We start from the raw sequence: 16,735 nt of genomic DNA, 5'->3' as shown, positions 1-16,735 counted from the left end.
CTTCTTTTAAATTGTGTTAATACAGTACAAGATTACTGCATGATAAGAGGGGGGGGGGGGGTTGGGGGGTGTTCTATTTGATTACTATGGAAGGGTAGAAGGAGGCTGTTGATAAAATGTAAAAGAAAACCCCGATCATGAAGCAAGTTGTTAAAGTAAGGAGTAAACTGCACATAGGTCATTCAGATCTATAAAACTACATTAACATATATGATCGTGAAAGAACTGTTCAAAGGAATCATGGAGAGCAATAGTGTGCAATAATAATAGACACGTATGATTATTTGTAATTAGCCTTCCAGTATATGTCTTTAGAAAAAAAAATGGTCAAGTTAGTACCAAACCGTTAGGCTCACTACCAAATCTGTCATGGAGCATGTTCGCTAATGGAGAACTTGTTTTGACACATTCCTGCATCTCCAGAGTATGCTCCAAGCCGTAGAGTATATTCTTGTGATTCGTCGGAAATATTAAAGGAATCGTATACGGCATAGAATGTCTCGCTGACAACATTACTCAAGTCGATGCGCAGCTCGTATCGTCTTTGATTTGTCAAGCTGTAGATCTTCTCGTTTCCAAGCCAGAAGTTCTCCCTTAGGTTACCAAAGCCCGCTTTGTAGTCACTCCAATACAGATTAAAATTTTGCGTGTCATCCATTCGTCGTTGGATTACCTGGAAATGTGCAGATCATATACAGAGAAAGATCAACACGTTTAACGAGCAGACTATAACGTAAAAAAAAAAAAAACACTTCATTTTCATCATGTCACTTTATATAAACATCATTTACTCCCCTTTTCCCACTAAAAGAATGTCATTTTAAAAATAAAAATAAGAATAGTAATAATAATAATAATAAATTACCTAGAGCTGACAATTTACCTATGTCACAATCTAAATATGTGTGCCCGACTTACCGTCCAGCCTCCTCCATTGGACATATCGCAGTAAACCTCAAATGGGGGGCCAGTCCAATTATTAGGGTTGACTTCATACACACCGCTGTCTTCTTTACCGTCAGTAAAGACTTGCAAACAATCAGAATATTGGTTTCCCTGACGACCATAACATTGAGGTATACCGTTCCAATATTCACAATCTTCGTTAGGATCACAACCTTCGGAGACGTAACATGTGAGGTAATCGTTTTTGCAAAGACATATTTTATCACAACTTGGAGAGGTGTAAATTTCTCCTTCCTGAAAAATTAAGAAAAATATTGTACTTTTTGGTGACACATATAGGCGCTAACAGTTACTTTATGTTAAAATAAGGGTAAAGTAGTAACAGTAGAGTGTAATAATGACCGCGAGGACTATCGTTTTTATTATGCATCCACGTTTGAAGTAAAAATAAAAGGTTACCCCCCCCCCCCCAAAAAAAAAAAAAAATTAAAAAAAAAATCATACAATCGTTCTCGCCCGCTTACAAAATACAAACAATGAATGCATAAAAGACTAAAACTACGAGATAACTAGACCAATCAGAACTCTGTATGATTTGTGCAGTTTTTTGTGCAGTTCAGCTCTCACAAAATATCTATAAAAGTATAACCATGGTTCTGATTCCTGTAGTCAATTTGGCAAACACTATCTACTATGCCCTTGATTGCCATTAACTTAAAGTTGAGGTTAACATGCAGGAACAATTTCTTTCATGCGATACAAATGATCAATAAAATAAATTTGTGCAATTTCTCACCGGTAAGACTGTTTCGTTCCCTGTTTGTCCATGGCCCATGTAACATCCACACTCTTGAAGTGGGACACAATCATCATTTAGCATCAAGTAACCAGTAGGACACACACATGTTGTATTATCAGTACATGCCATTCTGCAGGACGAATTAGCACAAGAGCCCTCACATTTACAAGCACTTAGTACTTGATTAGGTGGGCACGAATCGATGTTTCTCTGCTCTCTTACCATTGAAAAAAGTGCTATCAAAAAAGTATTACACATGGTTCTATTTCATAGAGTGGAATAGAGCGGATTTTGCATGCAATCAACGAGCAATTGACCAATCAAATGACCAGAATACAATTAGGTGTTGTATAAAGAGATATAACACATAGAAAGAGAGGAAATATAATGCAATAAAGAGGATGATATTATAACTGAAATAGTCAGTGTCAAGACAAAGCTCCTTTTTTATTTAATCAAGTTTAATATAAGAGACAAATAATACGGGAGAATCATCCTGTGTATTGATCTTGTTCTTTCTTTGTCTTTAAAGTGTCTTAGGTTCATGAAATGAATCAACAACTGAATTAATTTCCGTGTGTTATTTTACTCCTCGAATCAGCTTATCGTATAGAATACATAGAAACACTTTTCCCTTAATAATGTTTGGGTAGACAATTGTTAGAAAACGTTAGCGAGCTTCATTCATGATCCCGCGTTCTAATCAGCACGTTTACATATACGATATTATTTGCTTAAGAATGCACACATTGAATAACGAATATGGCCACTTTTTTTCTGCACATTTTATTAAAAAATTAAAATAATATATTTTAAAGTGACATACTACCCGCTGATGAGATGTCGACGGAAATAATCACCACGAAGATGAAAAACATGACCAGTTTGACTGCATCCATACTTGGATATATCAATCAGCACACACAGCAGCATATGATTGAATGACAGTAAAAAGTGCAGAAGCAATAACGATGGTGATATTTATTGATTGCAATGTCAACTGTTTCAAGCGCATGCGTCAACTTTATTAATTAAGTACCGTAACGAAAGAAAGAAGTTTGTTGAAAATATGACATTAAAACTAAACTTGACAGGACACACTATGGCGGCATAGGTTAAGTTCAGTTTGTTAGATCACTATACATATATACTTTGTCTTTTAGAAGTCCTCTTTTCGTTTAACTTAACAACCTCAATGATATTTATCACATCAACAGTCATCAAATTGTAACCTTTAAAGGCGATATCGCTCATAGACTTTATTTTGAGGGCGCTGGCATTACCGAAGTTTCAGTGGGGTTTACTGGGACCCCGATTAATCACGTGAACTCGGTGGCAAATTTAGATCAGTGAATAGCGCAGGCAATCGTATGCGTAACAAGCCCGTACCCATGCACACATAATGTTATAACACAGTTCCATTTTTGTAACGTCGTTTTTTAACCTCTTTCCTGTTCAATCGGTAGTCTGTGCACAACTACAACATTACATTCAACGATTCTTTCAGCATTCCTGTAAATCGTTTGAATTCTATTCAGAGTTAAATCTGTTTCAAGATCTGTTCTACGATCTGGAACTCTTAGATCAGGAACTCTAAGATCTGGAACCTCTAAGATCTGGAACCTCTAAGATCTCGAACCTCTAAGATCTGGAACTCTTTGACTGGACCCTTCCCAAGTCTGTATTTACCATTGCTAACATTAAAACTTGTCAGAAAAGTGATTTGTTACCTAAGTAGCATTCATATCGTTTGTTGTATAATCTCCTGCCTTATTTTTCTCGTAGCCTGATTCCGTGTGGATATATAGTGCGGGTGTGGGGTGGGGAGGGCGGGGGGGGGGGTTACTTTCTCTGTTTGTCAATTCTTAAGTGTGACACAGTAAGAACAGGCGAGATGTCGTGATGGTATAGTTTTATGTTAAGTTTGTTATATACATCAAATATCTGCTTATTTGTTAGTTGTTCATTCGTATTTATATTATAGATCAAATTGGGAATGATGAGATTAATATTATAATGATATAACTTGTGGATACATAATTATATGGTAGCAGATTCGTAGTGAGTCCGTGCACTTACTCGTATTGTGACATTATTATTGCTATTCGCAGTCCCGGCAGCCCCCTCGTGGAATTGTACTCATACTCAGGCATTCGAATATATATATATAGTACAAACACCCTTCGAGGATTGCGTAACTGTATTTGATCATATATAGGGCGTTCTACTACAGTACCCATGATAAAGGCTAAGTTAAGCACGAACTGGTACTGCAGCTGTTGTACAGATTCTTCACTTCTGATTGGTCAGTGAGTAGGACTCTGATCAATCGCGTAAATGTTGACGCTCATTTTTAGACACAAATAAACAAATGAATACAAGTCATATTGAGAAGTAGGCTACACTGAGACCTTTCTAAAATGATTTCTCTATGCTCTGTTTCTTTTTGGAGTTTTATTAATCCTCAAAATATATATTTTGCTGTTCATGAATTCTGATCAGTGGCGGCGGAACCGGGGGGGCTTGGGGGGGGGGGGCTCAGCCCCCCAATGAAAAAGTTGAGGGGGCAAATGCATGATAAGCCCCCCCAATATTTACCAAGGCTCCGAAACGTGCATCTGCCCATTTTTCAATGCATACTTGTCGATCTGTCCGATGCACACGTATACTATATATATAGGTGTAATAATTTTAGTAATTGCTGGGGGACCCTCGGCCCGTCCCCTGGCTATAGACCACATTGTCACCCAACCGCGTCTTCACGCCCCGTGAAAAGTGGAAGCAGTGAGTGTGAGTACCGGTAAGCGTAACACAACTTCGTCTTAGGCCAATGACTTGCCTCATTTCAGCCAGTTCTCCAACATCCCCTTACTTAGTGGCGGAGCGTCCATATATACAGTCAGGGGCGGATGCCCCCCCCCCCCCCCTCTGACGGACTCAAATGGACTGCTGGCGCCCTTTTCAGCTTTTCACTACTTTTTACTTATTCGCGATTATTGACTATTTTATTGCGCTCTCATATACCTATTGACATTTGTCATATTCTGTTGGTGTAATTTTTCGACAAAATGGCGACGACACCTTTTTATTCTCCGTTAATCTGCAAATTAGCAAGGCCCGGAAAGGGTCATTTCCTGCAATCTAGGGAGTATCTTTTCTCAAAAATTTTCTGTACGCTCCGCGCCAACCTGTGGTGGCGCTCCGCTTAGATAGTGTCGAAAGCGCCCCTACAGACCATTCTTGCCCCCCCCCCCGACCAATACCCCTAGCTCCGCCACTGCCCTTACTACACTCAAAAACGTCTTTGCGAGTACACTACGAGGAATAGCTACTCTCTTAAAACACCATCGAACATACAAATTACAATGTTTTTACAGACTTTTAGGTGCAATCTGAGAAATTGCAGGCTTGAGACCCATATTTTAGGGCTAGGTATTCGCAGCATTAAACACTCGGGAAGTGCCGTTTCCGGCCATCTGGGGGTTTGAAAAAAACCAAAATTTTCTTGTACGCTCCGCGCCAACCGATGGTGGCGCTCCGCTTAGATAGTCTCCACACATTAGCCCCCCCAATAATTTTTCCGTTCCGCCGCGCCTGATTCTGATGAGTTGTTTTTCAGTCTGAAAATCCTGACAAAAGGAGGTTAGAAGAAAGGGTTTCTTTCACAATTGTCTTTTGGAGTATCTCGATCTGTGCGATATACTTTCCAAAATTAATATAATCTCAAGGTTATGACAATCGATTCAAAAACCATGTATATGACAAATATCACTAGCCTATTGAAAGATCATATTATAATTATTATTTTGTTTCACTATGATTTCTTCACTAAGAATCGATCTACTTCCTGCAGGTACAAGTTAAATGTAATATAAAGTGGAAAAAAATATTGGCCGGACTTTTCCCCCACTCCCCCCCCCACCCATTTAGCCGTTCCGTATAGCGCATTGCATACCGAGTTATGTCACATTACTGTATAAGCCCTCGATTCGGCTTCTTATTTTCATCTTCCTTTATATTATAGGTTATTGTACTTTATTCTTGATGTGTGCAGAACGAATGAAGATAGAGGTAACCCATACTTGATATTTGTGTCCCTTCTGCAAGTGTGCGTGAAAATGTTGATCCTTAATGAATGTTACAAGCGTTGCAGTTATAACATGGGCCTGTCGAGACTTTATTTATATTTGGTATCCGATCTAGATGCCCAGATCTGGTACTCTGTTGCGTCCAGTTATAGTAATGACATTCTTTATGTGAGATGATATGTATTTATGATATGTATTCTTGAAGTACGCCCTCTCCAAGATGGCAGTGCTACGCACATACGAGTAAGAAATAAACAGGCAGCAATTAATCTTCATGAATCAAGAACATCGTGTCATTATTCATAACAACTAAACACTATATACTCACGTGCTCTCTCTGTTCCTGTTGAGGACAGGATTTCTTGTGAACTAGCCCTGCCTCTCTTACCAGTCCTATGTCTTTTTCTTTATTCTTAACTAGGGAAATACAAATACAGCACCCCTTGTTTCTTGGTTTCAAGTTAAGGAGTCCATGCATGATATGGTTGAGTTAGCCATGTCAGGGGTCCTCAACAACTTAAAAATGCATCTATGGATTAAGTTCACTCCTTTGCAAAGTCTATAATAATTATATTCATTTAAATTGATTTCATATCCTTACTCAACAGGAAGGCACAGATCAGTGTGGAAGCTGCAGCCTGGGAAAAGATCGTTCTGTATCGATTTGCACATGATTTGCACATTACGTGAACAAGATTTGACTGTTCTGATCCTGTGTGGCCATTTGCCCAAGAACTCTGTTGTCATTAGAAGTGTAGTAATTAATGCTATTATAGTTGCATGCATAGCGCATACTGCTATGGACTGTACGTGTTCTTGTTTTGTGCATGGTATCTCTCTTTTTTATATTAACAGTAGCATCAATAATTGCAGGCATTTTAATTATGTACTCATATTTTTGCAATGTCTGCGCATATTTTCTTGAAGATTTTGTTTTTCTCTGGACTTGTGATTTTAGAATTGTTGGTTCGAGTCCTGTCATGTCGAGTTGTGTCCTTGGGCATGGTAGTTTATTTCCATTGCCTCTCTTTACTCAGGTGATGTATAAATCGGGGACATACGAAATTGCGTATATTGAAGGGTGTAAAGACTCGCGCACAAAGAAACGTCTCATGCCGGTAATCTGACCCAGTTTCGTATGAGGTGTATCAGAAGTGTTAGACACCACCATCGATCCCAGAAAATACACACACAGCTTGCTACCGTCGGTAATTAGACACTATTGTACAGTCAATATATACAGCTACGGTCAATACCCACAACACAGTGTACATAGCAGCGTGGACATCTCAGGTCCAGATAAAAGATATCACGTTTCATATACTGTCTGCATTTTGTAGTGACAAGAAGAAAACGTCAAGGAACGGAAAGTTAACTTTTTCAGAGCCATGGCACGGTTTGGGGCGAGTCTTCAATGCCTTTAAGATAGTTGCATGCACTGGTTTGTGGCTGTTTGTCCCTATTGGAAGTCGCTGCAGGAGACACGTTGTTATACGCACTGTTGTGTCCCAGTAGCAGCGACTGTTTGAATTGGACACACTTGGGTGTGACGTAGGTGTGACAAGTTACTCATGGAATCGATCGGTAATAGTGACAAGGCTGACTACAGCAGCAGAGGGCACAACAGCCATGACAAAAATAACAATGAAATACCAACAGGGACTTTTACTGTTCACATCACATTTATTTATCTATTTCAGTCTTCAAAAACTACTTCTTCATATCCATGTGAAAACTATATTCTCTCCCAAAAACTGAATTCATCATCTCAAGTGCTGCACGAAAAAAAAATTGACTGCTCGGATCATTAAACTCATAGAAGGCTCCGTACCGCAAAACACATAACTCCCCATATTTGAAATGCACGTACTTACTCATTTTCATTTCATATCATTACATTGCACCAACTGAGAGAAGGGATTTTGTAATGTGAAGTAATCATTTGTTGTAACAAACCAGCTATACCATATTACCAAGTTGTGTATAAACACGACAGGATACAACTGCCATCAACATCATTATCCCTCGTAAACAGGCTTAAACTCCCAGTCCGCCATCTTTTCCTGGCAAACCTCATCAAACAACTCATTCTCTGCAACCGAGAAGAAATTCTTCCAGGATCCAATGACACCTTGAATTAATAGGAATTAAAGATAGAACAAAACTAAAGTCAACAAGATTTAGATTTTATGTTTGAACATAAAAGTTATCACCAACTTACCCACGGATGCATGTGTAGGCAATACACCCCCGCGCATACTGACCATACATAAGCAGTCATAGCATATTCATACACATACTGTACATATGCATCTTACACACTCATATATAGGGATTGAAGTTTACACAAGCAATCATACATAAAAATTCACGCATTCCGCTACATTATTTTTGTTTGCTTTGTTTTTAACGTTGACACTCTTCGGTTGCCATGACGTTTGCGATCGAGATCAGTAGACAAACATTCATTGAACATTCACATGCTCGAGGAAGGGCTGCCACTTACCGAATCAACCGGTCTTAATACAGTCATAAATATATACATTAATCAGGACCGATTCATCAATTAAGAACTCCCACCCACCCCAAGCAAAAATATTAGAAACCCCCCCCCCCCCGTTCCAACCGAGGGTCATGTTGTGACGTGCTCGTTTGTAGCACGTACAGTAATTCTTACAGTACTCCTTGAATGTGTATTCTACAACAATTAATGACTTGATCTCATAGCTACCCGGCAATTTCCAGGTGATGCTACACATACGTAGCAATCTAGCTTTTTAAAATTATTTTGTATTGTTTACCGCAGTTTTTAATTTCAAGATGTCAATTTTCTTTGAAACAATCGATCTAACTGTAGACGGAATGTATGTAGCATATCATGACTTAAACGCGATGTTTATATATCGCCATAATCAGCAGACGACAGGACTCCCTGTTCCTAAGCAACGTACACAAGTATCCTTGTCGTATCTGTGCGTAGAAAATGCGTAACATGATAGGAATGACCATAGGCGTAGGAGGCGGGGGGGGGGGGGCTGGGGGTCTGCAGCCCCCCAACCAAACATTTTTGTGAAAATTCGGGCAATATGCTAAGAATTTTTCGGGCACCTACTGAAAGAAAAATAATTTGCAATGTGTTTTTCAAAGAATAAACTGATATTATTATTATCATTATTATTGTAACAGCTTCCCCAATAATTCTAACCAATATGGAAGGGTAATAACACGGCAAATGATTGTATGTTATTGACATGCAATGTAATAACCGATGCATGCCTATATGATATGCACATTGACATGTCGAACACGCGCGTGAAAAATGTTGGTTATATTTTCAGGCAAGTCGTTACAGCCCCCCCCCCCCCCAAATCAAGTTGGGCTCCTAAGCCTATGGGAGTGACCGGCGCCATACGCAGTCTATAAGGCTCTGGATGGAGATGTTCGAATTGTATCTGGAGTACATGCAGATTAAACCATTTCTGAGACAGAGAAAGTAAATCTTAACATCATTTATCATCCAATATTGAGCAATTGTTCTCGAATGTACAGTAATTGTTCCCTTTATAGTAGCATTCTGGTTTCACTTCCAACTGACAAAGGGTTATCTAATATGTTACTGGCACCTGTCAGCAAGTCACAAGACCTCCATGGTTAGTACATTGTCCTTGTATAGTCGCGGCGAGACTTCCGTATCGGGTGGTTTTATATCTGGCGAAATACCATGGATCTACTTAGTAATGCGGCTAGGCTATATATGGAGATACAGTAGCCTACCACTTAGTATGAAGTTGAAATGGTATACGTATTCACTATATATGAAGTCGACATAGTATTGCCAGTTTGTAATAATTCGGCGAACATGTAACATTCTTACAATTTCATGCAAACACGATAGAGAATTACTGTTACAAAGTTCTCTGTTGCATGGTGAGAGCTGCATGAACATTATATTATTGAATCGACAAATGTATATTACAAATACAGAAATGTTCAACAAAATAATGTAATTTATATTCACATTTCATACCTTTCTGTATAAAAGAACTCCGCCCCATAGCCTTTGTAATCATGTGACCATTGGGTCTCTTTTTCTCTATTTCGTCATAACTTTTCTTCATCCCTTTCATACTTGCATTCTCCTCTAATCGCCTGAGAGAATCCTCGTCTAGTTCTTCACCAAGAAGAAACTTTGACAATGGTCTAGCGACGGACTGAAAATCCTGTGTTCATTTGAAAAGCAAATACGGAAGTGAACGGATCAAAAAACAAATGTCACGTAAAGAGCACCATTGATTTTGAAGGATTACATTGTACGCGGTATAGGGAAGTAACAACCCCATGTTTTTCTCCCACCACTGTTTGATAGCATCGAATACCTCACTGCCTTCGGTGCTCTATAGTTTGTGATTGAATTCGCAGGGTGCAAATTTCGAGAAATTTACGTCACGTCTCCCTTTCCCCCATTCCACCTCTCCTAAATCTAAATGGGCTCCGCCGTCTCGGGGACACCAAAGAGGCCCGGCAAATTCCGATAGAGACCAAATTATGTGTGAAATAGATCTCCATGGCACTTATTGTGTAACCACGGACGCATATTTTTATATTTCTGACTGATTAAGACGGGAAACGGAAGCCACACAATATCACTAGCGAAGACAGTCTCTGTTTATGTGTAGTTATACATGTATAGCAAAGCACTGAGATTATTGTTAGTCGAAAAAATAACGACGGATGCCAAGAACAAGAATCAAGACAAAAAACATCATTTTATAAACACACTCTTTGCATCATACACGCCATAACACATAATATATATGTTTCTTTGAAATGTTTATAAATTTAGAAAGGTTTCAGAGAGCACCAGTGACATGTCTTCACACATTTTTTCCCCCATTCGGAATAACACTACCAAACAAATGAAGGGATTACTTTCATACCTAAAGTTATTGACTATTTTATAACTCTATAGTCTCGCCCTTCTTTTCCTGGCGCAAGATGTGTTACGAGCAAAACAGAGGTTCAACCATGGAGTGGTTCCATAACAACTCCCTGGTTCAACATTCGTTCCCGGTTGTCGTTTGCAAGACGTACGCACGTTGGCGTTTATCACAGAGGCAACAATTAGTGACCATAGAGAGACGACTCGCGTTCCGGAGATAAAACATGTCACGTGTGACATTCAGAGACTGTGAGTATAGCTTTCCGAATAGCCTATACTTGGAAATCTCCCGGAAACGACAATGAGTACAAATTAAAGATTAAAGAATATATGCAAATCTCTCATATATTCAGAAACAAGCTGGGGAGGCAAAGACTGAAATTATGTATTTGATCATGGTCAGTTTTTTTTTTAATGGTGGGAGAATGAATTGTGTGTTTCTAGTCATATCTATATTTTCAAGCACCCTTATGGTCTGAGACTGCATCGCACTACATTCCTGATTTACATATCCATACCATCATCTGACGAACCGAGCCATTAACGGAACAGATGTTTTACCCTAAATTATGGTATACCCGGATAAAATACTCAGGGAGAGGAGATTCTACACTGTGACACCGGTATTAAAAAAAGGGCATTTTCTGGTGGCTGAAGATAACTGTATTAACGAAAACAATCAACATCCTTATGCACCCGATACACACAGAGAACACGGTTACTACTGTAAATCTTACAGATTTGTACCACGGTAAAAACTGGATCTTGCCATAAATCGGTAGCATGTGCTATTATGATTACAGTAAGAACTGAGGATAAGTGTAATTCCAACAAATCCAGATGTTGGGATTTGTTGGAATTACGAATATCTTGAGTTGTTACTGTAAGCTTAATAGCACATGCTACCGATTTATCAGATTTGTCAGCACGATTCAGTATTTACTGTGGTACAAAACTTTAGATTTACAGTAGTTACTGTAATCTCTGTAAGGCATATTTTTCAAATTTGTCGATATTTTGTGAGCGCATCTGGTGAAACCAGAGTGAAAGATGTCATCATGTCAATTCAGCCGACATTGCCTTTGGTTTTCTTCATAATACTTCATAGTTTACCCATCTAAAATTATATTTCTACAATAAGATGTTATAGACAGCTAAGCAAACATTTCAAATGTATCATGTTTCAAGGATAAATTGACAGAATATTATAACCCTTGTGGACATCACGCGGCAGACAACCTACTGTGACCCTTTTGCTGGAGTTAGTGAGGGTATATAGCCAGTCAGAATAATGATGGTATTCAATCAACCGTATCTCCAGTAAGGGACAAGGTATTGGGATGGGGGTTATCGAACAACAATGTCGAATGTTGTTCTCTGTGATAAAGGTTACGTCGTCTTCCACCGGAATAGACCTTTGGAAAGTGACGAGTCGCCGTTTTTGATCGGCTTTTAGGAGCGGGAAGAACTTTTCTGAGTGAAATTGATTTTGGTGCAGAAAGCCTCATTAAACAGGTCTGACAGACCCAGAGCGCATACAGTAAGTCAGTAAGCCTCTATCACAAATAAGACCCGTTTAGGTTCATTGTACAATCGTGTGCAGCTGTATATTTTGTTTACCGTTTAAGCTTCTATACCATACCTTATGAGGCAAAATGATGATTGGCTTTTTGCTTCTCCGTTAGAACTATATAGAGTTCATTAATGAATTTTGAAATTCGTTAAAATCCACTCACCAGCTTTAGCTTTTCGTATGAGGTGAAGAAAACATTCTCTTGTTCTCTATGTGTCCAGTAGGTATGTACGTGGTCGAACCAGCTTCCGTGACTCACTTGAAAAAAAAGGCAAAAAACAAAACAAAACAACATCACTACTCTATATACACCAAAATTGTCAATAACAGATACAGTAGTTAAACATTTACCGAAGAGAAATGACAGTTTGAGTGGTAGCTATGGGATACTATGTCCTACTAAAACATTAACCATCTGATTTATAACAGAATAAAACATTTGAAGTGAAACTTACATATTTTATCTTGAAAAGGGCTGTTTCAAATTCATGTGTTGTCTCCGAACCAGAAGAAGTCCCCATTGTATAACAATTACATATTTATTATACAGTATGACTATTGTTGGAGATAACGATCTCTCAGACCTAATGATTTGTTATGAAAGAGTGAAGAAATCCAAAAATGAAAGTTTAGGGTGGCTTGGCATCCAAAGTAAATTTTAACCGGTGCTGTGGCTGAGTGGATAAAGGCGGTGGCATTTGAAGCAATGAAGCTTAGCAATCGGGAGGTTCTGGGTTCGATACCCGGCCAGGTCATAGTTAGGTGGGTTTTTAAATTTTTTATTATTTTTTTTATCTAAGAGCAATGTATGATTTTCCCATCTGGAGTGACTTCCTAAATTGAAAATATCTCAACTTTGAATTAAAATGTTGAATTGGAAGCCACGCGACGTGCAAGTTGTAATCCATAAGCCCTTGCGGGTTTCTCCCACTGCTGATTATTATATTTATTATTATTATTATTGTTATTATTATTATAAGTACAACATCATTATGGATCTCAAGGATACCAATTGACACATTTGAAGTTGATAGATTAAAATTATCCTTATCAACAGGTAATATGGTAACTTATTCTGAAACTTACTTGCGCCGGACAAGAACGAATTAAAGAAAAACTTCCACGTGCTCTGATCTTGAACTTGACCCGCTGGTGCGCGGAGAAATCGGCTTGTGGACGCTAACGTATCCTTAGGGTTTCTCATGACGTAGATGATCTGGAAAAAATAACAATGTTTATCTTCAATAATATACGGTAGATTGTGATGAGGATGGTGGTGGTGATAATGATGACCATTATCCATTGAACTTACCCTCCCTTTGTTACCCTCTGTGAGTTGTTTGGGCAAGAATTTCCAGGGTAGATGGGTACACATAACCCTCGGGGACTCCAGTTCCGCAAATAGTTGATGAGATGGTGTCGTCATTTCAGGCGGATAGAGGAATTCTACTCCAGTCCCAAGCATCTTCGTCCGATCGATATCATCTGGACGTCCCTTTGCTAATATTAGAAGAGCTATTTCCCACATCCAGTGTGTACCTGATAGGAAATATAAAGAAAGAACGTGTGCTCCCTTCCTTTAGAGGGTATAGTAAAAGGTGTCTAATAATGTTTTTCCTTGAAAATAACCTTTATATGGAACAAGGAGATCATGTACCAAAAAAAAAATGTCAACAAAGTTGAGATATATATTTTTCACTGGTGTAATTCAGTCAGTTCAATGACTGACCAGTGGTACATGTGGCAGTATCTGTGACCGCAAACTTTTTGTTCAAAAGCTTGACCCAAGTTGCATTTCTCTTCTCCTTCAAATTGATCATAATTTACCTCTGAGAGTACTCGATAAGCAGGGTATGTGGCAATTACATCTAAGCCTAGATTCTAGCATGCAAAGTATATATATAGCAGTAGCAATTGGAAATATTACTCCCTAAAAAATAACCAAATTAACCACAATATAATACCACTCAAGGGCGTAGGAACCGGGAGGGGGGGGGGGGGGCTGGGGGGGGGGGGGGGCGCCAGCCCCCCAGTGAAAAATATGGGGGGGGGGGTGGAAGTATCGTTCCGCCCCCCGCTCCGCAAGTCAGAAAACCCCTTTTTCATTTCCAAATGAGAAAAAAATCTCATTTGAAGCACCAAATTGCATCAAAGGCCAGGTGAAAATGCAAAATTCTTTACAAAATGGAGTGGGTGTTGAAGTGTGCTATATTGCACCAAATTGCATCTGAGGCCACCTGGAAATGCAAAAAAATTCCAAAGGGGAGGGGGACACCCCCTCCCCTTAGACCCCTCCCCCAGGCCGGCCATCAGTCTTCAGCCCCCCACTCAAAAGTACCTTCCTACGCCACTGATACCACTACTCTCTGGGACCTGACCAATCATAACGTATAGGCTCAGAGCATACTGTAGCAAACAGTATCAAATGGCAATGGATGCATACTTACTGTATAGGCCTACACTGTACAGTTATAGCTTATAAATCGACGAATGTGTCAATTTAGGGGTATGAAAGAACTTGCACAGCAGAATCCATATAATGGCGGATATAGATAACTGTTACGGTATGTTAATGTATGGCCGACTTCAATTGTTAGAATGATGTAGGCTGTTATTCGTCAATCAAATTAAGAAACGTGTGATCCAGGACTATGCACAAATATTGCTACTCTTTACACTATATCTTATTATATACTACAAAATACAGTACACTGGTTGTAGTGTAAAAATAGCCTACCACTTTTAGGATACGTGGTGATGAATATGTCATCGTCTCTCGTCTCCCAGTCTCTAATGATCTCAAGACTCTTCGCAGGTACAAAGCCGCTAAACGGCACTCCTTCATACTCGTGCATCTCATTGAGCTTCTGCAGTGGTTCGGGAAGACCAAACGGTTTGGTAAGTTCCCTCAGCATTTCATTTTGCTCCTCTAATGAATATCTGACCACCATTTTAGTAGACTAGGCAAACACTTTATTTCAGTTGACTCGCAAATCAATCTAACACAGACAGAATGCAGAACCGCGTCGATTACATTTTCCGAATTATATTGACACAGAGTACAGACACTGTACAACAGCACTCGTCCATATTTTGATTCACAATATGCAGGTTTCACACTTTGCTCCCTGTTTTGTTAACATGAACTTTGGCTTCTATCTTTCCAGTTGATGTTCCGTAACCGATCGGTAATGTTATAGTTTATACTAGGCATATCTGGTTCCCCGAACTTCTTCACTGTTCAAAAATAGTACAGCCCAATTGTATGGAACGCAAAAAGGGCAAAATCAAACAACAACAACGTTGATTACATTCATTGATGACTATATAAATTCAAATGACAACGACATTATTTGATGTGATGATGTTATACTTATGTGTAATAACAACATAAATGTCTACAACAGTTACGTGAAATAGTATAACAACGACGCAAAAATATACATTAACATCATATTTCAGTATGACAACGTCATATTTTCCTGTAATGTCATCGTTAGTTATTTCAATAAATTTAAGGGTACAAACCGTATATGATAACAACATAAACACATGTGAAGCCTATGTAAACTGCACTTATTACGATCTGACAACAGATTATAGCGCTATTTCACATAACGTAATAAAGATATATATACATCGACGTAGAAGATCTCTACAACGATCGATAGTTTTTCAAACAACAACTTTTCATCCAACGGCATAAATTCACGGAATTTATTAATCATCAGTGAGATTATAAAAGAAAAAAAAATTATTGTTTTCTGAAACTGTTATCAAACAACTTCAAAACTTGTTCAAACAACATTTGATTGGCTATCAAAGCTCTTGTTTTTCTTGGACCACAAAAAATATTATTATAAGAACTATTTATGAGACCATACGTAAGATTTATTTTAATGATCTGCTAAGCAGTAGAGTTAACTGCGCTTTGTTGATTTTTTTTTTAATGGTACGTCTATGATTGGCTGAAGGTGACTTTGAAGGTGGCTAATAATAATGCATACATTCTGACATTCCACGTCTTGTGAATGTCCACACAAAAAATCAGTGGTTAGCTTTTACTAGGGTACTTTCAGCCTACTCATCGCTGGATAAAATACTAAAGTTGTACCTTCAACTGGCTACACTCAATGTTTAAGATGAAAGACATTGCAAAAGGCATGGCCATTGCACTGTCGAAAGGTTTAATATGGTTATTAACATTAACCATATAGGCTATCTGCCAATATAAACTTTCTTCCAGTTTACATGTGTGGACCTGCAAAAATTAGTAGCAACTAGAACTATTTAAAAAGATTTCAGTTAAAGCTAATGCCACTGCAATGACTATCACTACTTTACCAAGAACAGTTTACTACTGACAGCTACCTGCAATGATTGTAGCCGGATACATGCTTCAAACAGAAATTCAAAATGCACTGTGGCTC

At 38.7% G+C, this 16,735-nt stretch overlaps 1 protein-coding gene across 1 annotated transcript; it reads right to left on the bottom strand.

Annotated features, from left to right (window-relative positions):
- Positions 1–7,478: 7,478 nt before the first annotated feature.
- LOC139978809 (sulfotransferase 2A8-like) lies at positions 7,479–15,444 on the bottom strand. The gene is made up of 6 exons (XM_071989320.1): positions 15,043–15,444; positions 13,618–13,844; positions 13,392–13,521; positions 12,469–12,563; positions 9,821–10,013; positions 7,479–7,924 (listed from the first exon to the last, which is right to left on the bottom strand). Exons 1-6 carry the CDS (start codon positions 15,254–15,256, stop codon positions 7,812–7,814), a joined length of 972 nt encoding a protein of 323 aa, XP_071845421.1. The 5' UTR covers positions 15,257–15,444; the 3' UTR covers positions 7,479–7,811.
- Between the last annotated feature and the right edge of the window lie 1,291 nt (positions 15,445–16,735).

The sequence above is a fragment of the Apostichopus japonicus genome, chromosome 2 (genome assembly GCF_037975245.1).
Source record: "Apostichopus japonicus isolate 1M-3 chromosome 2, ASM3797524v1, whole genome shotgun sequence".
Taxonomy (NCBI): domain Eukaryota; kingdom Metazoa; phylum Echinodermata; class Holothuroidea; order Aspidochirotida; family Stichopodidae; genus Apostichopus; species Apostichopus japonicus.
The sequence above is the reverse complement of the archived record's forward strand: the minus strand, read 5'-3'. Positions and strand labels throughout refer to the sequence as shown.